Source organism: Eremomyces bilateralis (genome assembly GCF_010015585.1).
Source record: "Eremomyces bilateralis CBS 781.70 unplaced genomic scaffold P152scaffold_1, whole genome shotgun sequence".
NCBI lineage: Eukaryota > Fungi > Ascomycota > Dothideomycetes > Eremomycetales > Eremomycetaceae > Eremomyces > Eremomyces bilateralis.
Window position 1 is genome coordinate 394694 of NW_022985067.1, and position 20058 is coordinate 414751.

A 20058-nucleotide genomic window follows, 5' to 3' on the forward strand; every position below is an offset into this window, starting at 1 on the left:
GCTTCCAATTTCCAATATCGAACGTTTACGATCTATATTGATATATGGCAGCCATTGCAACAGTATCACCGGAACCTCCAATACGATTCCCTTCCCTTAGTGCTGCAACACTTCTCACGCAGCCCGCTTCGCCGGCAGCTCGTTAATCTCCGTCACCTCACCACCCGCCAGCTCCCTCACCTCACCACCCCCCAGCTCCCTCACCTCACCACCCCCCAGCTCCGCCTTCTCGAAATCTCCCTGGTTACGCGCCTGCTCGAAATTCTCCTGGTCACGTGCCTCCTCGTCCCCCAACTTATCCTTGGCGCCCAGGTTTTTGCCCTGGTAGGTCGACTCGGGCAGCAGGTTGAGGGCCTCCTCCTCGGCGTCGAGCTTGTGGAAGAACCACCAAAAGGCAACACCACCGCAGAACGCGATGATTGCCACGGAGCCATAGTTCCACTCCAGCAGCGGGTCCTCGGACAGCGCGGTGAAGGCCTGGCCGATGGCGGAGGAGACGGCCTGGCTGAAGTGGTAGAAGCCGAAGACCATGCCTTTCATGTTGGCGGGGGCTTTGGTGTAAGCGTATTCGAGACCGGTGATGGAGGCAAAGATTTCGGCGAGACCGACCAGGACGTACTACAGTGTGTTAGTCGGGAGATGCTTCTCTCTAGGGTTTCGAGGATGGGAAGAGGAGACATACCGCTCCGGTTTGGGACCACACGTTGATTGGCGCGGCCGGTTCATCGCACGTGTTCATATATTTCCCGCACGCTCCGGTCTTATAGATGTAATGTTGCACGACCGCGGCCCAGATCATAGCGGAGCATGCAACAAAGAAGCCTGCGCACATGCGGCGCAGCGGGGTGAACCGAATCTTCATTTTCCGAAGGGCCGGATATATGAGCTGATCGAGGATCGGGATCATGATGATGATTCCAAGCGGGTTCATGTTGTTGATCAAGTCGTTCGGGGCACCGTGCAGAGACATGGTTGCCGCCTGCGATACCAAGTTGCCGTCGATTTGGTTGTACGCGAGCCAGAAGAGGGGGTAGAAGATGAAGACACCGCAGGCCTTGACTCCACGAGCTACTTCATCGACCCAGGCGTCGTCAAAGGTCATCCACTTCGGCTTGTTCACGACACGGGAAGGCTTCACATCTTCCCAGAAGGTGCCCGAATTGAAGTTCCTTGCGCTGGAGGTAGGTGGTCAGCTTGGATCCCGGCGTAGAGATCGCACTGGGGAAACTTACGTCGTGACTGGGTTAGGCGACACCTTGCCCCTCATTGCGTACTTCATCAGCCGGGCCGACTTGCCCAACACAGAACCAGTCGGCGGCTTGTTGACATAGCGGTTGTTGAAGACGGCCAGAACGATGGGGCAGAGTGCGAACATGATGGTGGGCAGCAAGTACGACAGCCAGAAACCGACATAACGTTCCGCGTAGACCATACTAACCTGCCCGGTGATGGAGCCGACATTGATGAACATATAGAAGTACATGAAGATTCGCTGGGTGGTGACAGCGGGATCGACAATGACTCGCTCGCCGGTTGCCAAGGTTTTGATGTGCATCGGCTTGGATTTCAGCTGGTCAACCATGAGGGGAGAGACATTGGGTCTTGTTGGAGTCAGCTACAGTTCAATAATGGAGTAAGTCAGAGCCCTGCTTACTTGAATCCTCCCACACCAGTACCGAAGAAGACGAGACCCACAGCCAGGCAGCCCATGGCACCTGTGGGGTTCTTGATCACTTGAGGAATAGCGGAGATAATGATAATGACATGTCCGAACATAGCACACGCAATTGACATCTGGATGGTCTTGATCTTTCCCCATTTAGAGTCGGCAATATATCCTCCAAAGAGCGGCGTAAAGTAGGACCAGAATCGATTGACTAGGATTATTAGTAACCTGACCTGCTTTGGAGGGGCCTGGAATCCTTACACAACACGAGACCAGTGGAAGCACGCTGGCCATAGTTAAGCGCACCAGGTCGTCCATCATCGCGGGGGTCGTTTCCAGTAGTAGATCCTTCGGGTAGTGGTCGCTGAACGAAGTTGACCACTGAATCACAATCAGTCATTGTGCATCAGATGTGCTCTACAAAGATACTTACACACTGCAGTCGTTCCGTAGTACGCAAATCGTTCGCCTGGACATCTCGCAGTTAGCCATCAATATGCCCAATTGGACCGATTCGGAATGCATACAAAGTTCCACGAAGGTGACGGTGAAGGCGATCCACGGGATACGTCCAGGAACGCGCCTCAACGTCTCGATCTCTTCTTCCGTGGGGAGTACATATCCCGAGTCGTCGTCCGAAAGGGGCTCGGGAAATGCGACCTCGTCTTGTTTCTTCTCCAATGGCGGAGTCGGATCCCCGAGGCCTTTAACCTGTGCCTTGGCTATGTCAGGAGCTTCGGCGGTTGCGTCGAAAGCCATTGTGATAGCCGTTGATTGCGATATCAGTCAACCACCAAGTGGCGATGAGTATGTATCAGTATGAGACACGGGTAGTGATCCTGATCCAAGCACGAAAGGCTCTTCTCTATGACTCTGTGAAACCCGAACGAGATATGATTTCCAGAAGCCCGGTCGATGGGAGGGGATGGAGTAGCAACCCCGGGGGGATATAGCACTATTTCAGTGATTTTTCCATGCTCATCAGTCTACCATGGTTGGGACCCCGCACGCAATCAGTCGGGAGTCTCGAGAGTGGGCACGACATGGAGATTAGACGGCACGACATGGACGGCGCTGGTGTCGCGTGGTGGTTCCTAGCTGGACCATGATAGCCGTTATCTCGATCCTGATCTAGAAGTCAGGTAGCACTGTAGCACCTTCCCAATTCCCATATGAACGGGACCAACCATAGCCAACCGCAATAGGCGCTCATGGTAGCGGGCCGTCGTTTGCTAGGGAGTTGAAGATAGTCCTGGTCATTTACCCGTTTGGAGCTTGTGATATCGTCGCGATGTTACATTTCCCGGTCTTGGCGCGCATGGGTTGGGTACATTCCTCGATAGCGATATTGGCCCATCTAGGATTCTAGGTCGGTTTCCCCTGCCAGGTCCCGAGGAGTGGAAGGATTCCCAGCCCCTAGCATAGAGTGATCGACACTCACCCCACCAAGCACGCAAAGATCCTGAGCAATTGCCGCTCCATTATTTGAGGGCGATGCTGCGAGAGATATTGAACGGCAAGGATCTTGATTCTTGAGGTTGTGTTTTCTTGCCATTTTATTGCTGATGGAGGCTGATGGAGGTGGCGCGGGAGTGGCGTGTCTAAGACATCAAATATCTGCACTACCAAGGAGCTTAATTGCTGAGAAGCTCCTTTATCCGGGTTAAAAATGGTGGCCTAGTGTTTTCCAAGGTTTGTCAGTAGCTGCCCAGTCGCATTCGATGAGAGAGCCTAAGCTAGCGACCTCGATATTAGTGGCGCCGCGGATGAACTCGAACGGTAAAGGTCTTGGGCTTTTGGATAGTTAGTTGGGTGGTTGGAATTCGATGTGGTGAGACCTGGCTAGAATAGACTAAGTCGAACGAAAAGCTTCTCCCGCGGGGCAAGCCAGGATTTAGCCAACCCGCTGTCACTGTGGCTTGGAGGCTAACTCCGAATAGGCAGGAAACTACTTCGACGTGCAGCATCTAGACAATCATTCGCCGGCTGCCAAGGTGTAACGGTGCCATCAAGGCTCGGAGGATATATCGGATTCGCCTTAACTCAACTCCACGCTGAGTCGCTGACCCTGTTGAGATTTCCAGAGGGGATCACGGACGTTTGTCTGCACAAATAGCGTCCGTCGCGATATCAGGGATGTTGAACCAGCCTGGAAGGTCATAACTAATATCATGATCCTGACGGCTAACATGCACGCCCAGGAAACTCCACTCTTCCACACGCCACTTGTTGACTAGTGCCGCGATAACCTTATAATAACCATAATTCCTACAGTAGGAGGAGTTCCTGCGGGTATTAGAATGCCTATCTGATTGGAGCATCGCGATGTTCGATTGTCAAGCGGACCAATCAAGGCATTGGTATTACTCACCATCCGCTTACATACCTTAGTGCATGCGCAGCACAGCAGACAAGCAATCAACAAGTGATCAGATACAGTTAGATTGTCCGTTGCTAGGAATCCCCTGGGGTATGGGTAGGATTTAGCGGACTGGCGTTAATCTCGTTAGTGCGGTTGAACTTTTGGACATTACAGCAAACTGAAACATGACTCGGGTACGAGAAAAATCCAAACCTGAAGGCAATCCTGACATCGATGGTAGCTCTGATGTTGCAGTGGAACCCCATCGGGGCATCGCCAATTCGCCGTCGATAAGTTGAGGGACACGGTAATCCGTACGTGCATACCGACATACCCTCTTCCGTATTCCGTAGATGTTGATATGTAGGTGGATGCGACCGAGCAAAGGCATCAGGGCATCACGGTACCATACGGTAAGCTCATCAATTGATTTGATTGGTTTGATGTCAAGCAGCTCACGAGATTGCAGCTCCACTGCCGCTCCACCACATCTCATTTGCACATGTGAAATCCTGAAAGTTTGGATGACCTTTTGCCTCCTCACTTCTGGCCTCTGGAAAAAAAGGGTTAAGCTAATTAGATAAATAAGGTAATCGAACGGATCCCGCCGTCGAACTTCAGTGATCACTGATCAGGCAAGTGAGTGTGTTGGTAGCGTGGTGTATGATCGGCATGGGCACATTTCGTGGAAAGGCGATGCTGCGCTTTCGTTTGGATTCATGATCGGGAAGCTGGTGCGGGAGGTGGACAATCGGCACCAAGTCAAGTGAATCCACGCTCGTTGCGACGGGTGCACGGTTTGGTCTGGCTACAATACAGAAATGCCCGATATCTTAGGGAGAAATCATAATAGGACTGGAAGGAAACAGCGTATGGGGCCGGTACTACGATGGTTGCACGATGGCCGAAGGTGATGTAAAATTGCCGGTCGCTCCAATACCTAGATGAGGAGATGCTATTTACAAGAACGGTTAGAATAATGGGTATCCAAGGGTCGCGTCGCCGCCCAGGCGTATCATTATCCACGCTCCACGCTCTACAATTAATGCTCCATGCTCACAGCACATGGCCAAACCGGCTTCCATCCCTGAGGCAGCCGATGTGTGGCCGGTAACGAGACACCCGAAATATTTACTTCTCGCCGAAGAGGCTGAAGCCTCCTAAAATCCCACCGCCGCTGGCGCCAAGGCCCTCGCTGCTGCTGCCGTCGAAGCCACCAGTCGAGCCACCGGTCGACCCGCCGGTCGACCCGCCGGATGAGCCGCCGCTGCTCTGCGCCGCGCGAATGCGGTCCGCCAGGAAGTTTCCCGCGTCCTCCCCGTCCACACTGTAGGTCAGATGGGCCACGGTGATGATCAAGGTGCCGGAGCAGACGAGGTCGCCGGTGGCGCAGATGATCTTGAAGTTCTGCGGTGGGATTCCCTTGATCTTGCCGCCGGATTGCAGCTTCTGGGTGTCGCCGAAGGTGACGACGCCGGCGATGCGTTCAACGACTTGTGCGGGGGAGCCTTCGATGGCCTCGTGGGTGATGGCGGCACCTTGGCTAGATGACGGTTAGCATGGGGCGAGGTTGGAAGAGCTAGGGTGGGGCGAACCTGTAGCCACCGGCAACGATGATGGAACCCTCGCAGTTGGCAGCCTTCTGGAGCTTCGCCTTCATGTCACTGACACCAGTGGGGTCACCGCCCGACGGGAGGAAGTTGGTGGTCAACAACGCTGGGTAGTCGACGCCCTCCACGGCGACGTTCCCCGCGCCGAAGATTTCTTTGAGGGTGTCGGCCGTGTTAGGCCCGGCGATAAATCCGAAGTTACCCGGCTCGGTCGAACCACGAGCGAAGATGAAAATGATCGGTTTGCAGCCACCATCGGTGAACTCGGTAGCAGTCATGCCGACACCACCGAACAACTGACGGGCCTCGACCGGCTCTGCCACCGGGGCTGCGGTGGCGATGCCCGCAAGCAGGGTGAGAATGGAAGCAACCTTCATGTTGGATAGAAATTATTGCAATAAGACTTGGTTATCAAAGGAATGACTCTAGCGATGCACCGGGCTTAGAAATGAATGGAATGGAAGGTATCGTTCAGGCGGTACTAACACTTTAGTCCGGTGGTGCTGCAGTCCCCTTTATATCTGCATGTCGACCGGAGTTGCGTGATCGGAATGACGGACGCCTCCCCCAGGTTCTCTCTCCTCACGTAATTTGCGGAGATATAATCCTCCACGAATGCGGAGTGTGGAGTTCGTCTTCAATCTACTTCATGTGCAAGTATAAAGCGACGAGGGAGGCCATAGTACCAGAGTGCCTGGGCCAAGAACAACAAGCGTCGTGGATGGGGAACATCGCCCAGTCACCGTTGCTTGATGAGTCTTAACTGGTGAACATCGAATGAGAAGATTTAAAAGGCATGCCGAAAACATATTACCCAGACTGATATTGAAACGATTCCAGGAAATGATGCACTTCATTGGATGGAACTCGCGTCACGTACCTCCTGTCCAGAATCCTGCTCGGTATACAGGGTAGAATGAGTAGTTTGCCCCGAGGGTCAGAAAAGCTTCGTCTCCGGCGAAGTCAACTTCGTATATGGATTGAACGCCGATATACGACGAACCCTATGCAGACACCGAGAAAGACCTCACCCAACGACGGCTTCGGATCATCATCCGCAGCGCTTGGCCACGGTTCGATCGTGCCGGACGAATGACACCAGGTCTTGGCAGGGCTTAATTTTGCAGCTCCCCCGAATCGGGCAGTTTTACATATATTCTCTGTGCCCTGGCTGACACGGTGGACATGTGTTGTTGTATGCGGTAATTGACCCAAGCCTTGGAAATTAGTATACGAGTCTTGTGCGACCGGTACGTGGCGACGTCCGACGCCGGCAACCGAGAGTATATTAGGGCACGCGGCTCGAATTGTCCGCTGGTTCAAGTCTCCGAAACAGTCAAGTTTGAACTTTTGACTTTCTTTGAGAAAAGGAAGAAGGGGAAGACGGAATGACTGTAATGACACTGTGCTGCGCAATGTACGGAATAGGTACTTGGTATGGAAGAGAAGCGACAAACTGTCAATCTATACGTGTTGTTCAACGCGGCAATATATTAAACGGAACGTGATACCGACACGACATGGGCAAGCTAGGTGCTCTCTAAGTCCCGATTGCCTCTTCTCCTTCATAAGCTTGGTGTCAGCCTGTGCTGCGCGTCCTGAAGAAACCCCGTTTAAGTTAGCGTTCTATTGGGGGTTCTTAATTATTTAATTACCTTACTATGTAATTCTAATAAGTTCGGTTAAACATGTGAGGCTAATGGGATCATTAGGGGGGAGAGAGAGATTCATACTCCCGTCAGCCGTCAGGTCTCTCTGCGAGGCTCATGTGGGGAACTACCTAGGCTGACTAATTACATGCGTTGGTGCCTTGTGGCCTTGTGCACCATTTTTCTATCTTCCTTCTTCTAACTGACACGGTCTGGATGCGCAAGGTCTGCGATTACCAAGTTCCATTAATCTAAACTGAAGAGAGAGAGAGAGAGAAGAAATCTCCCGGCACCTTTGTGCGCGAGATAGCGACTCTCCTCTCCAATGCCCTACTGCTGTGTTACCATGTTTGTTTGCTTCTCTGATATAATCCACCAGCCACGTCTTCAGCCACAACCAAGGGAACAGGCCGCAGGCCTGGGACCATAACACTAACCTCTAATTATATCTGCTTCTAACATAGGAAATTATTATAACTGTGGTATGGGGATAAGATGGTCAGTTTGCTGGACGTCTCTGTTCCTCTAGCTTCTGTTCTAGAGTGACACTGCTCTTACTCGGGCACAGCGTCGGAGGGATCATTAGGACTTTAGGAGTAACTCGAGGCAAAATTCAGGGCTTATCTTGATTATTACTCAACCGAAGGTTCCGTTACTTGGTCACGTGGTACTATATAATCAAGAGCCCCTGTAAAATAAAATATTAAAATAGGGGTGGACCCGAAGTGGACGCTGACATGTGAAGGAGGAAAGCTGGAAAGGCAATCAAGAGTATCCTCCCTCTGCGCTGTACAATTTGCTATACGCTTGAATATCTGCCCAAATCAGAATTCTCAAATCTCAAATGGCACATCCTCATTCCTTAAATATGGCGCTAGTCTCGCGTTCATGTCGCTCCCTGTCAAGGCTCCAATCTGTGCCAGATACTCCGCCTCGACCCTCCCGTTTCCCAAAAACGCGAACATATTCGAGTTCCAATACCGCATGTTATAATGCTCGTACCGTGGCTCCATCATCGTTTTCACATAATGCAGCGCCGACCCGGCCCAGATCCACAGCTTTCCTCCGCTGATATTGTTCTTGTACCACGACTTACAGTGCGCGTTCCATACTGAACCCTGATGCCAGGCATCGATGTGCTCGTACAACTGAGTTACCGCCTCGTCCTTCACCTCCAGCGCACGTATGCCATCTCCCTGGATCTTCTTAGCACACTTGAGGATATACTCGATGGAGATCTCATGTGCCGGTAATGCGGTGCCAGACGCCCACTGTCCGCGCACGCCATTGACAATAAAGTAATTCGGGAATTTAGGGACGGTAACGGATAGGTACACTCGTGGCTCGGGGGTGAACGCATCCGACATTTTTATGCCGTTAACGCCGCGTACCTCGAAGCGCGGGATGAAGGCAAGATTAAAACCCGTCGCGCAGGCGAGGATATCGACTTCGTGCAGCTGACCGCTGGAGTCGATGATACCGTTGGGTACCACTTGCGCGATCTCTTTGTGCACGGTAGTCACGTTGGGTTTGACGAGGGCTTCCAGGTAGCCGTCGCCGGGGGTGATGCGGCGACACCCCGGTGGCCAGCTCGGGACGAGACGCTTCTTCAGATCTTCGTGGCCGGGGCCGATACGTTTGAGCATTTCCGCTTTCATGGTCTTTTGGGCGGCTTGCGATTCTGGAGAGCCGTCGATGAAGATGTCGAAGAGCTTGTTGACTGTACCTTCGAGATTGCGGCGGTACTCGAGATGGTAGTCAGGGTCGGTTCGGAAGCTCTCTTTTTCTTCTTCGGAATAGAAATGCTGGCCGTGGGGGACGTTGGAGGAGTGTCCATCGTCGGTCTTCTTGCGATCTTCGTCGAGGATGCTGCCGGCTACTGGGGGAGATATCCTACGTTTCTTAGAACGATGCGTAACCACAGGTTTAAAAAGGCCGCTTACCATGTTACTGAGCGCATAAAACATGTCAAATGTGAAGCAGCTGCGAATACTAGTCAGTACTGGGCAGAAGGCAATTATGGATCATCGACAACTTACTCCTCTGAATCTGTGGCACCATTTGAATAGCTGACGATCCAGTTCCAACCACAGCTACTCTTTTGCCGGTCCAATCAACCTCTAAACGGCAATTCATTAGTCCGGGGTGAGGTAAAGGGGCAGAGACAAGGGCAACCAACCTGGATCCCAATTGGCGCTGTGCATCAGAGTTCCCTTAAAACTGTGAAGACCTTCAATGTCAGGCCCTAGAGAATTCGTCAGCTATCGCATCTTCAACTTGGTATGATCTTGAGAACACACACATTTCCAGTGGTTCAAGAACCCAGTTCCATTGATAAAGACATGACACCAGTCCTGGGTGATCTTTCCATTTGATTCGACTTCAACGTTGTCTTCAGAAATATATGGTTAGAAACTCAGGAGTATTCTGCATGTATGTTAGGAAAAGAGCTTACAGATTCCTTTCTCTTCCCTCCACCTAGCACTCAGAATTCGCGAATTGAGCTGGACATTTGGCATCAGTCCGTGTTTCTGGGCAAAGTCCTCGAAATACTGTCGAATCTCCGGGGCATATGCATAGAAGCTGGACCAATTGGGGTTTGGCTCGAAGCTGTACGTGTAGGCATGCGCAGGTCTGGCGAACTCATTAGGGACTGTTTTATTCTAGAACCACGAAGGCGTCTATCCTTACACATCGCATGCACAACCAGGGTAGCGATTCTCGTACCTGAATCATGATCTGTTAGTCTGTGAGGAATAGCTCCGGAGTTTCGTGAGGTTTGCATACCAAGTGCCACCAACTTCCGGGTTCCTAGTAGAAAATAGGAAAATCAGCAAACTCTAACTTTTCCGACGGTTTTGGGAGATCAATCACTTCTCGTAGCAAACAAGGTCGTAGTTGATGAACTTCATGTGCTTCATCTTATAAGCAACGCACAAGCCAGCGGCTCCCGCTCCAGCGCAGATGACGCGAAGGTATCCAGGTTGAGAGTGCCATTGCTCTGGCACGCTGTATGGCTGGTCGTCAATAGGGGCTGAGGAACCCATTTTTGAATGACGGATGTCTTATTTTTATGCAACGGAACACATGATGGACGAGACTGGGTACCTTAAGCTCTGGTACAACGATTTCTTCGCTCGGCAGAGGAGTCGTTTGAACTGCGAATGCCGTCGGCTTCGTTTTTGAAATGAATGGGACGCGATTGATCTATACAAACGGAAGATCTTTTCCTAAGCTACTCGGCTTTATAACGAAACAACACCTCGGGCATAATACGATCCACAGCAGCCGCGTAGTCGTCCGTAACAGTGCTTCTAGGCCATTCGCCATCTTGCATAGATCGCAGCTAATCTAAGTGGGTTTGATAATCAGAAAATGGTGACTCCTGCCCGCAGCGGAGATTCTGGGCTGTTCAGTCGCTTCGGTAGAGATAGGACTAGTTTTGACGGAAATAAAGTTATAGAGAGCAGTCTAGCGTACCGCATTTCTCTACCTTCCCACATTCTTCTCGCTAGCTTGAGACCCAATAGACTTCCAATTGGTCAATACACATCTTTGAAGAGTGAAGGGTGGATGTGAAGCTACCTACTGCAGGGGTCCAGGTCCTGCCATCTTCCCCAGGATTTGGCCCCCCATTCCCGTCACACGGGTTAGTAGACCCACTATCCCGCGGGGTCTGGTTCTACCTCCGGATAACCTACTCCGTAACTCATCGTGAATCACTAAATGGTGACACACGGAAGTTGGAGAATTGATGATCTCTCCCCTCACATACTCGCCCTGGAAAGTAGAAATAAGTTCTAGTTAGCTCCATAGCCTCGGTCATTGAATATTTTGCCTAGCATTTATCTCTATAGTTGATACTTCTGCTCTACTGACTCGGCATGTCGCCTATCAATCCGCCGTAAATCATCTTTATAATTGTCTTGACTTAGACAGCTTCTTACCCCGGTCTATCTGATTCTTCCTTTACTGAATTCACTGAATTGATCAAACATCATGGCCACGATTACAGAACCTCTCCCTCCAGCTCATACGATTGCTACTGTCCGCTCTAGTAGGCTTGCTCCTGGGGTTGCTTTAGTTACCGGCGGAGCCCGTGGCCTCGGCAATGCCATAGCCGTTTCGTTTGCGAAAGAGGGCGCACGCGGTGTTGCACTTGTTGATATTCAAGACGAAGCGACATTCGCGATAGGAAAAGCAGCGGTTGAGGCGTTCGGAACGAAGGTGAGCATATTTATGAGGCTATCTTCCTGTGTACTCTTTTCCAAAGTACATTCAGGAATTTCGTATTGGCTAACCTTGGGACCTGTTGATGATAAAAGTGTATCGCCATCCGTGCAGATGTTACGAAAGAGGCCGATGTAGAGCGTGCAGTTGACCAAGTCGTTAAAGAGTTCGGACGACTGGATTATGCTGCGTATGTGTGTCCTGCCTTTCCCTACGAATGTTCTGGAATTTCGTTGCCACATTACTTCATTGAACGTTCAGAGAATTGGCCTGATATGGTGAATATGCACAGCAATTTTGCAGGTGTGATCGGACCAGCCACAGATATCACGGAGACACCCCTCGAGAAGTTCGCTCAGTGCATGTCAGTGAATTCAACGGGGGTCTTCTTGTGCACAAAGCATGAGCTGCGGGTGATGAAGGGTCAGAATCCGAGTCCAGACACGTAGGTGATAGCATTCGTTGGTCGTTCCTGCGCCGCGACACCCTGTACTAACCATCGATCACACATCTAGAGAATCCGGAAGAATGCAGCAGCGAGGATCGATAGTAAACTGTGCGAGCGTCAACTCTCTAATGAGTATGCAAGGTGTGGCTGCGTATACTGCCAGCAAGCACGCCGTGAACGGGATTACGAAGACTGTCCGTATTTATTTTCTCGTTTCGACCTCTTTCCGGCTGACTTTGCCAAACAGGCAGCACTTGAAGCTCGCGCCCACTCCATCCGTGTGAACGCAGTATCGCCTGGCTTCCTACTTACCCCTATGATTACAGCCCGTATGGCCGATCCGAGCGCCGGACTGGATGAAAAGAGTGACGATAGATTGTGGGAAAGGCTTGAAGCGCGGCAAGGGCGGCGGGCGGATTTTGTAGAGATTGGTGATGCCGTGGTGATGCTAAGTACACCAAGAATGAGCTTGATAAATGGCGTGAACTTGATGGCGGATGGGGGATTTACGATTAACGAAGGGTTCCAATGAGCTGATATGCCTCGGAGCGAGCTACGTTTAATCATAACTATTCGTGTGGATTGAACCGATTAGGTAGTCTATTAAGACCTTGTAAAGCGGTTGAGAGATGACGACAATGAGCAATACATTGGATCATGATGTCCATTATCGGGCCGCAACCAGCGTACTCTTCGCGTGTAATGCCACATTCATATACTCCTTAACAGTCTCCGTCGTGAAAGGTAGCGGCAGCTGCGACTTCTGTACAAATGGTAGGTTCTTCGGCCGGTACTTGCTCTCAGCATTGGCGTCATAGAGAGCGGGATATTGATCAAAGAACCTGGGATCCAGCTTGAAGCGGTGGATTGGGTGTTCAATCGAAGCATTCTTCGAGGATGCCATGCTCTGCAGCAGTCTCATTACCGTAAGCTCTTGCTGGCTCTGGCTATCCATGGGTCCAAAAACCAACGTTCGCTCCACAAGCTCCATCAGGTTGTAGCCATAGCCTTTGCCTATGGGCAGAGAAAGCCCCGGATGAGACTCGTCAAAGATGGTTCGGTGGTCTTCGATCTCGACAACAAATGCATTCGTCATGTCGCATATGACTTGGTCAACATCGTAAAATTCGTAATTGAGAATCAGCAGGTCACGTAAGCCTGGATGTGGCACCCAGTCGAGGATACAGGGGTATTTCGGCCGGGAAAGCTGGACCAGAGTAGGCGTATTACCAGGTGGTATTTGAGTTGCGGCTTCATGACTGTTGCTGGTCTGCCACCAGAGAACACGGGTTGCGAGTGGTGTTGACTGGGTTACATCGAACCAATATTTTAACGATGGCCAACCGTGCTCGAGAAACGCGGACCACATGCTGTCTACAACTTGCGGCATACTACAAGGCATTAACGGCTCTAGATCATCAAATGGTGAGGAAATGAAGCGCTAGATCGCTGACCTTGAAACGCCTTCGAGTGCCCCTCCCAGTCGGAGAAGTCCATGTATATGACCAAGATGTTGAGACAAAGTCGAGCCAGAGTAAACGTGGAGCTTGGGTCCGAGATGAGGCCCCAGAAAGAGGTCGGGCATTGCCTCAGTATGTTTGCTGCCATTGAACATTGTATCCATAGAGACCAGCATTTTGTCAGACTGGCCAGGAATAGGATTTCTATCAGTTGCCTCAGCTCCAACGTTGGTGCTTGGATTGATCAACTTCAACTCGGTACCATTGAAATGTTCTCGCTCCTGGTTCATGGATATTGATTCGGTGGAACTAGTCTGTGGAGATTGAGTGCATGTCTGTGGGCTATTCCTCCAGAGGTGATAAGCTTGGTCATCAAACACGCAGGAGTCCATCTGGTTGGCAACGTCTTCACAATCCTGCTCCACCTCATCTACCACCGTCAGCGAGGCTCAAGGTTAGATGTTGAGATTAACCTACCACGATCATCCAACACTACCTTGATTTGTTCCCCCAACTGTGTTGCAGTCGCAGAGAGGCTTGCAAGCTTCTTGCGCGTGTCGAGGAGCGCATGCCGCAGCCTAGAGTTTGTGTTCAGAAGTTCAGTAACCCTGGCGCTGTCATTTCCTTTCGTGACAGTAGCGAGTTCCTGCTCTAGCTGGTGTATACGCGCAGCTTTTCGCTCACGAACAGCCTTCTGCGACAGTCTATTTCTTAGTCGCCTTGCCTATGGTCAGCATGCACCCCAAGGCGCTTGTACAAGGCGCATACCTCTGATCTTCGCGCCTTTTCTCCATGGTCCTTCTTTGCACGGTTCTTTGGGGGCATTGTCTTACGACTTACAGTTCTTCGGCTCACACAATCTGTCGCGCAGATTGTAGAAATGAGGAGGGATCGATTCTCCTGCCAAGCAATTCCAGCTTGTCTACTCTCCATTCCCCAGGCCGAGCCGCCCCGAGGGGACGGAATTTGCGGGGTATGCGGGGTACGCTACGGCCCACCTGGGCGGGTCAAATGCTAGCTTGGGTAAGGGGGGAAACGGCAGCTAGCCTTCATTTAGTTAGGTCATTACCAAGAGAAGTACATCCATCATCCGGTGTTAACTCCCAGGGGTGATAATCTGCAGACTGTAGGATAGGATTCGCCGATACTTGGCAATGGATCTCCCAGCTGCATTCTGCAAAAGTACGAGTAAGTAGAAATAGTGTCAAGAGTTCAGGGATGGCGACACGAGTGGCTAGTCGAGGAGACCAGAACCCCAGTCTCACCCCATGGGGAGGGAGGCTCTGTGAATCATCTTTGGGTGACACACCACTAACTCTCAAGCTGTACTCAAGCATCTGGCCTACCATGCTCTCTTGGCCACTCAATTCGTTTCGATCAACATGCCAGGAGAATGGGGATAAAGTACGTTAGGTCACCAACTGTTTGCCTGGATTCATCACCACCTGAGTCCTCAACACCATGAATAGGTATAATTTTCTCTGCCTTTTGTACGTGACCTGTGGGTCTATCTTCTATGGCTATGATTCAGGTAAAGTTTTATCACCTTGAATTTTACATCCCAGAGACTGACCTTTCATTCAGGTTGCACAACCTCTATCCTAGGCTACCCAGCCTTCATTGAATACTACAAACTCGACTCAATCTTGATCGGGGCTTTTGGTTCTGCCTATTATGGCGGTGCTGTACTCGGCATGGCTTCAAATTGGTTTCTTCCTGACAGAATAGGACGACTCCGATCAATCCAGATAGCGTGTGTCCTTGGTATAATCGGTATATCCATGCAAACTGGTGCGTCCAGCTTTGCCGTATTCTGTACCGGCCGAATCATTGGAGGTTATGCTAGTGGTGTAATATTCTCTCTGTGCCCTACCTATGCCAGTGAGATTTCCCCACCAGAGTGGCGAGGGCGTGTAGGAGGAATATTTTCGTGAGTATGTCCCTCTACCGAATTAGCTTCGGTCTAACAGCTTTTTAGAATCATGGTCAATGCTTCGTATATGGTCACTGAGTGGATGTAAGTAGTAGTGCTTCCCTTGAATGAATCATGTTCTGACACCAATACAGCGGTCTTGGCCTCTCTTTCGTCCATGGAGATTCGGCATGGCGCCTGCTTCTAGGCCTACAACTCGTGCCTAGCGTGGGCATGCTGGTCGGCTCATTCTGGATGCCTTTCTCGCCCCGTTGGCTTGCCCTCAAAGGCCGCTACGAGGAATGCTGCGACGTCCTGAAAAAAATGCATGGCTCGGGACATGACGACGACTTCTACCTTCAGGAGTACCATCAGGTCAGGGCACAGATTGAGTTTGAGAAAGAAGAAAAGCTGGGACTCAGGACAATTATCCGCCGCCCCTCATACCGCAAGCGCATTTATTTGGTGGTAGCCTTGGGTTTCTTCATGATGTGAGCTCCTGGTGCGCTGATATACTTCGAATATGCCATACTGACACATTCTCGTCTAGGATGAGTGGCATCATCGCCATTCAGAACTACCAGGTGATCATGTACAACAACTTAGGCATGACCAATACCATGGCTCTAACCTTGACCGCGGTCTGGGGCACTGTTGGTACATTCTCTGCTGTCATGACAACATTTTTCTTCGACAAGCTGGGACGTAAGCCAGTAATCGTGAGCATAATGGATTCCATTGCCTTGACTGGCACTGACAACTGCGTAGTACATTTCGTACGGACTCCAAATCACAGGTTGTTTGCTAGTCGTTACTCTGTGGGCACGTTACGAAGCCGGTCACTCGAGCAATGCAGCGATGGGGAAGGGTGTAATTGGAGTTATGTATCTCGTGTGTCTCGGCTACTCAGGGCCTATGAATGCCTTTATTGCCACGGTATGCTACACTTTCCGTCAATCTTTCCACGAAGATGACTCTAACCTGGCTGATAGTATCCAGCGGAGATCATGCCGACCTGTATCCGCAGCGCCGGCGTCGCCACCGCCTACGTGGTGATGCACTGTATCATGATCGTTATAGTGCAGATTACACCACTCGCGCTAGAGGTAATCTCATGGCGCTTCTTCCTGATCTTCCTGATTGCGAACGCCATATTTGTGGTCATCCTGTACCTTTTCTACCCCGAAACGAAGGGAAAGACACTGGAGGAGATGAGTGCGCTGTTCGGCGACGAGGTAAGTCAAGATTCCACGGGGTTTTCATCCCAAGAGCCACATGCTAATAGTGTCTCATCCACAGGTTGCCGAAACTCTTGAGGAGGCTGGTATGCACGTCAAGGACGAGAAGCAGCAGACGCAGCATATCGAAATGTCTATATCGTAAGGCTGATGATATTGGCCCATAGTCAAAATTGGCCTGGCACAGGTATCTAACTAGACTGGTCTGGCTTCAGGCGTAGTCATCTTACATCTAGTATTAGCTAGTGATATCTTGTATATGTCGCGTAGAAGAGTCAATCATGAACAATCGGTACTCTTCATGTTTGTTATTCACGCCTGGGCAAACCCCTCATTGGACTAAGCGCCGCTGTTCCCGGGCACCCTGCTTCTAAGTTCTAGCACTGGCGCCACTGACACATATGGATCTTCTGCCCCTATAATCCACATGTACTACCAGTCCTAGCCGCAAATCAGTCAAATCAGTCACATCAGTCGCATCAGTGGTATCACACATGTTTAGCCTGCCCTGAAGATTACAGTTAGGCATATACCGCGCTAATCGTAACCTCGTCAGGGGTGGATGGTACGGGCGCATGGCGCTACCGAGGGTGCATTGGTGGTGCTTGATACCGATTCGTCTTGGCATGAGTTCGTTCTCCGCTTTGGGGCATGTCATCTTTTACTGACTGTACACATTATAACGAGAAGTCAACCGCGGCAATTGTTTCGTGCAGTAGAGACGTGGAAGTTTCGAACTATAACTGAGGCGTGCCTTTGAATCTTCTATCACGTTTAGGAAACATGAGGCTGGATGAAAACAACAGATCTCAACACCGCACCTCGATTATCTCAGCCTGAAAGCGTAGAGGAACAACCCAGCGCAGCCTCCACCTGAACATAATCATCTTCGATATGAAAGCAGCCCAATTTCATGGCGCGCGAGACATTCGCATCTCGTCAGTTCCCGTGCCCACCCCCAAGTCCAACCAAGTGCTTGTGGACATCGAATGGTGCGGAATCTGCGGCTCCGATCTGCACGAATATCTCAAGGGACCACTCGTTATCCCAACCGAAGAAAACCCGCACAAGATTACCGGAGAAGCTCTGCCCGTGACCCTGGGCCACGAGTTCTGTGGCCGGATTAGCTGGGCCCCCGATGGTTCGGAACTGAAAGTTGGCCAGCCCGTGATGGTAGATCCACGGTTGTACTGCACCAGTTGCTTGCAGTGCGAGAATACCAGGACCAACATGTGTCAGCAGTGGGGTTTCTTAGGATTGAGTGGCACGGGAGGAGGTTTGTCGGAGACTGTTGCCGTCGATGCAAACGCATGCCATGTGCTACCTGAAGGGGTAGATTTACGGTTTGCGGCGTTAATTGAACCTTTGACGGTGGCAAGACATGCACTGAAATCATCGGGGCTTAAGTTCGAGTCGCTGAGCGTGCTTGTTCTTGGAGGCGGGCCTGTAGGCGTGGCAGTGGCGATGGACCTCAAGGTTCATGGAACACACCAAATAATCGTCTCTGAGCCCTCACTAAATCGGCGAAACCAGGTCGCAAAGTACTGCGATGCGGCCTTGGATCCTATGGAAGCTCTCATCGCGGACGAATGCCGAAAACTGACCGGAGGAACTGGTGTTGATGTCGTTTTCGACTGTGCCGGCGTGATGCCAGCATTAAGGACTGGATTTGATGCCCTTAGGAATCAGGGCACTTATGTCAATGTTGCTGGTTGGGGATCACCGGTATGTGTAATACGAGGGTGATGAAAGCCTGCTAACGACTGCCAGCTCACCGTACCAATGGAATTCTTCCAATTGAAAGAAATTGTGTTTCGAGCGTCCATGTCTTACGATGAGGAGGATTTCGTAGAGGTAGTCAAAGACTTCACAACAGGTAAGCTCCGAGAGCCGGCAACCGTAGTGCAAAGCTAATGTAAATTGCAGGCAGGTTTCCGGCCGTCGAAGATATGGTGACTTCCCGCATCAAACTGGAGGATGTAGCTCAACGAGGTTTCGAAGAACTGGTTCAGAATAAGGACTATCACATTAAAATCTTAGTCACACCAAAGCCAGAACTTCTCACCTAGGAGTAGGAGATCGACCTTACAACACTTTGTCACCTTTGTAGCATCTCCTATAGGCTATAACTATGAGCAAACATCCGGAGGGCGGAGATGCAATCTTGGTCATGCTCTTGGCCACTCTTGTTTTCCGCCCAGTGCTGCTGGCGAGGTCTTGATGGCAAGTGATTCTTGTCGTGTCTCTATAAATTTCGGATAAATGAATGCATAATGCCTTTAATGATATTGACCAAGATAGTCGATGGTGGGAGAAGATATTGTGACGGCCCATCTCAGGACGACGGATATCCGCACGTGAAAGTGCCCAGCAATAGAAGCAATATCTACCTCCATATTATGAGAGAATACTTATTAATCGAGATTGCCACTTCTGATTCCTAGAACCGGCAGCCCTAACATCTGATCGATAATCGGCAAGAGATTCAGTGTCCTTAGAGAGCAGACTCTAGGCCCGTCCAACGTTCTTCCATCACGGAGGAAGTAGTCGTTGATCGTGAGACCCGGAGGTTTTGTCGATTTCGATTTCGATTTCGAGGGCAGGGCATTCCATGTGCCCCAATGCCATTTTAATAATAATCCATCCGAGAGAAGGAGACAGAAGCACCGAAAATCGGCATGAGCTCCGAATTCAGCCCACTACAGGCGGTACTGCATCACGCGGTGAATCGAGCACTCCAACCTTTGGAAGAGCGGGCGAGGCACGTAGACCAGGATGCGCAGCCCCGCTGGAACTAGGCATTCCCGTGGTCATTCATCACAGCGAGAGTTAGAGTATTGTCTCGTTCGCTGAAATTCAAATGGAACCCAAAGGGCGATTCTCATGATGAAGGGAATCACGAAGAGCAGTGGATTCAGGACGTTTGGGGGTTGAGTTGCACCAGATGCTGCACGGCGAACCACTCATGCCATCTCTGCAGTTTGATGCTCCCACAGCTATTACGTCTTGCGAGAAGCTTCCGTGGTCATTGCTCGACCATCTAATGCCAGTTCCCCCGTCTTCGGTTTATTCAATTGGACAACTTCAATAGAAATAATCCCACCTGGTTCACATACATAGAACCGGCCTCAAATCCACCCAAACCAATCGAGGCTCAAAAACCAAGCAAACAACGGAAGCGAGGCGACGGGGAAGCCACCGCAGCTGTCATGGCGCAAAAGTGTGTGCACAAAGGCTGCGGCAAGCCGTTCACGGATCCAGACGAGCCATGCGTCTATCACCCGGGACCACCAGAGTTCCATGAAGGGCAGAAAGGTAAGCCATTAGCCAGCCACCCCCTCCACCCCCCATCATCCCTATTCCCCTATCCCGAACGCCCAAGCTAACCCCCCTCCCAGGCTGGAAATGCTGCAAACCCCGCGTCCTCACCTTCGACGAATTCCTCACCATCCCCCCCTGCACCACCGGCACCCACTCTACTAT

General features: G+C 51.0%; 8 protein-coding genes across 8 annotated transcripts in view; 4 read left to right on the top strand and 4 right to left on the bottom strand.

The window, feature by feature from the left end:
* Positions 1-114: 114 nt before the first annotated feature.
* Positions 115-2425, bottom strand: P152DRAFT_469436 (peptide transport protein PTR2; the record flags this gene model as incomplete). The annotated part of the gene is made up of 7 exons (XM_033680902.1): positions 115-618; positions 683-1175; positions 1233-1601; positions 1655-1877; positions 1928-2047; positions 2100-2135; positions 2194-2425. 7 exons carry the CDS (start codon positions 2423-2425, stop codon positions 115-117), a joined length of 1977 nt encoding a protein of 658 aa, XP_033538556.1.
* A 2725-nt stretch (positions 2426-5150) lies between these two features.
* Positions 5151-6233, bottom strand: P152DRAFT_4128 (cutinase-domain-containing protein). Its single transcript, XM_033676990.1, has 3 exons — positions 6125-6233; positions 5624-6063; positions 5151-5571 (listed from the first exon to the last, which is right to left on the bottom strand). Exons 2-3 carry the CDS (start codon positions 6013-6015, stop codon positions 5160-5162), a joined length of 804 nt encoding a protein of 267 aa, XP_033538557.1. The 5' UTR covers positions 6016-6063; positions 6125-6233; the 3' UTR covers positions 5151-5159.
* A 1872-nt stretch (positions 6234-8105) lies between these two features.
* Positions 8106-10461, bottom strand: P152DRAFT_426348 (cyclohexanone monooxygenase). Its single transcript, XM_033677264.1, has 9 exons — positions 10162-10461; positions 10075-10098; positions 9979-10014; positions 9743-9921; positions 9590-9679; positions 9467-9532; positions 9327-9407; positions 9231-9270; positions 8106-9180 (listed from the first exon to the last, which is right to left on the bottom strand). The coding sequence occupies exons 1-9, from the start codon at positions 10332-10334 to the stop codon at positions 8121-8123; spliced, it is 1749 nt and encodes a 582-aa protein (XP_033538558.1). The 5' UTR covers positions 10335-10461; the 3' UTR covers positions 8106-8120.
* Positions 10462-11117: 656 nt separating this feature from the next.
* On the top strand, positions 11118-12544 carry P152DRAFT_426352 (NAD(P)-binding protein). The gene is made up of 5 exons (XM_033677265.1): positions 11118-11514; positions 11613-11707; positions 11810-11962; positions 12045-12159; positions 12213-12544. Exons 1-5 carry the CDS (start codon positions 11287-11289, stop codon positions 12495-12497), a joined length of 876 nt encoding a protein of 291 aa, XP_033538559.1. The 5' UTR covers positions 11118-11286; the 3' UTR covers positions 12498-12544.
* A 9-nt stretch (positions 12545-12553) lies between these two features.
* On the bottom strand, positions 12554-14288 carry P152DRAFT_453537 (uncharacterized protein). The gene is made up of 4 exons (XM_033678392.1): positions 14194-14288; positions 13903-14144; positions 13420-13855; positions 12554-13356 (listed from the first exon to the last, which is right to left on the bottom strand). Exons 1-4 carry the CDS (start codon positions 14217-14219, stop codon positions 12633-12635), a joined length of 1428 nt encoding a protein of 475 aa, XP_033538560.1. The 5' UTR covers positions 14220-14288; the 3' UTR covers positions 12554-12632.
* A 267-nt stretch (positions 14289-14555) lies between these two features.
* Positions 14556-16812, top strand: P152DRAFT_407127 (MFS transporter). Its single transcript, XM_033676897.1, has 8 exons — positions 14556-14956; positions 15010-15355; positions 15404-15442; positions 15493-15828; positions 15888-16056; positions 16106-16273; positions 16330-16572; positions 16637-16812. Exons 1-8 carry the CDS (start codon positions 14887-14889, stop codon positions 16718-16720), a joined length of 1455 nt encoding a protein of 484 aa, XP_033538561.1. The 5' UTR covers positions 14556-14886; the 3' UTR covers positions 16721-16812.
* A 657-nt stretch (positions 16813-17469) lies between these two features.
* Positions 17470-18644, top strand: P152DRAFT_426359 (L-iditol 2-dehydrogenase; the record flags this gene model as incomplete). Its single annotated transcript, XM_033677266.1, has 3 exons — positions 17470-18300; positions 18346-18451; positions 18502-18644. 3 exons carry the CDS (start codon positions 17470-17472, stop codon positions 18642-18644), a joined length of 1080 nt encoding a protein of 359 aa, XP_033538562.1.
* Positions 18645-19618: 974 nt separating this feature from the next.
* The window catches only part of P152DRAFT_504391 (chord-domain-containing protein), a 1521-nt gene continuing 1081 nt past the window's right edge, over positions 19619-20058 (top strand). Inside the window, exons 1-2 of the mRNA XM_033682365.1 lie at positions 19619-19890; positions 19974-19996. Of these exons, the coding sequence (XP_033538563.1) occupies positions 19785-19890; positions 19974-19996 (129 nt within the window). The 5' untranslated portion in view covers positions 19619-19784. The remainder of the gene's footprint in view (positions 19891-19973; positions 19997-20058) is intronic.

What these genes read in the sequence shown, in the direction of transcription:
- P152DRAFT_4128 (XM_033676990.1), bottom strand. Translation starts at nt 6,015, where the DNA reads ATGAAGGTTGCTTCCATTCTCACCCTGCTTGCGGGCATCGCCACCGCA. An exon ending in ATCGTTGCCGGTGGCTACAG is followed by an intron (nt 5,572 to 5,623) that starts GTTCGCCCCACC and finishes ACCGTCATCTAG; the next exon opens with CCAAGGTGCCGCCATCACCC.
- P152DRAFT_426348 (XM_033677264.1), bottom strand. Translation starts at nt 10,334, where the DNA reads ATGGGTTCCTCAGCCCCTATTGACGACCAGCCATACAGCGTGCCAGAG. An exon ending in CAGCGCCAATTGGGATCCAG is followed by an intron (nt 9,408 to 9,466) that starts GTTGGTTGCCCT and finishes ATTGCCGTTTAG; the next exon opens with AGGTTGATTGGACCGGCAAA. An exon ending in GGTGCCACAGATTCAGAGGA is followed by an intron (nt 9,271 to 9,326) that starts GTAAGTTGTCGA and finishes TAGTATTCGCAG; the next exon opens with CTGCTTCACATTTGACATGT.
- P152DRAFT_426352 (XM_033677265.1), top strand. Translation starts at nt 11,287, where the DNA reads ATGGCCACGATTACAGAACCTCTCCCTCCAGCTCATACGATTGCTACT. An exon ending in GGACGACTGGATTATGCTGC is followed by an intron (nt 11,708 to 11,809) that starts GTATGTGTGTCC and finishes GAATATGCACAG; the next exon opens with CAATTTTGCAGGTGTGATCG. An exon ending in CAGAATCCGAGTCCAGACAC is followed by an intron (nt 11,963 to 12,044) that starts GTAGGTGATAGC and finishes AGAATCCGGAAG; the next exon opens with AATGCAGCAGCGAGGATCGA.
- P152DRAFT_453537 (XM_033678392.1), bottom strand. Translation starts at nt 14,219, where the DNA reads ATGGAGAAAAGGCGCGAAGATCAGAG. An exon ending in GGTAGTGTTGGATGATCGTG is followed by an intron (nt 13,856 to 13,902) that starts GTAGGTTAATCT and finishes TGACGGTGGTAG; the next exon opens with ATGAGGTGGAGCAGGATTGT. An exon ending in GCACTCGAAGGCGTTTCAAG is followed by an intron (nt 13,357 to 13,419) that starts GTCAGCGATCTA and finishes AATGCCTTGTAG; the next exon opens with TATGCCGCAAGTTGTAGACA.
- P152DRAFT_407127 (XM_033676897.1), top strand. Translation starts at nt 14,887, where the DNA reads ATGAATAGGTATAATTTTCTCTGCCTTTTGTACGTGACCTGTGGGTCT. An exon ending in CGTGTAGGAGGAATATTTTC is followed by an intron (nt 15,356 to 15,403) that starts GTGAGTATGTCC and finishes ACAGCTTTTTAG; the next exon opens with AATCATGGTCAATGCTTCGT. An exon ending in TGGGACGTAAGCCAGTAATC is followed by an intron (nt 16,057 to 16,105) that starts GTGAGCATAATG and finishes ACAACTGCGTAG; the next exon opens with TACATTTCGTACGGACTCCA.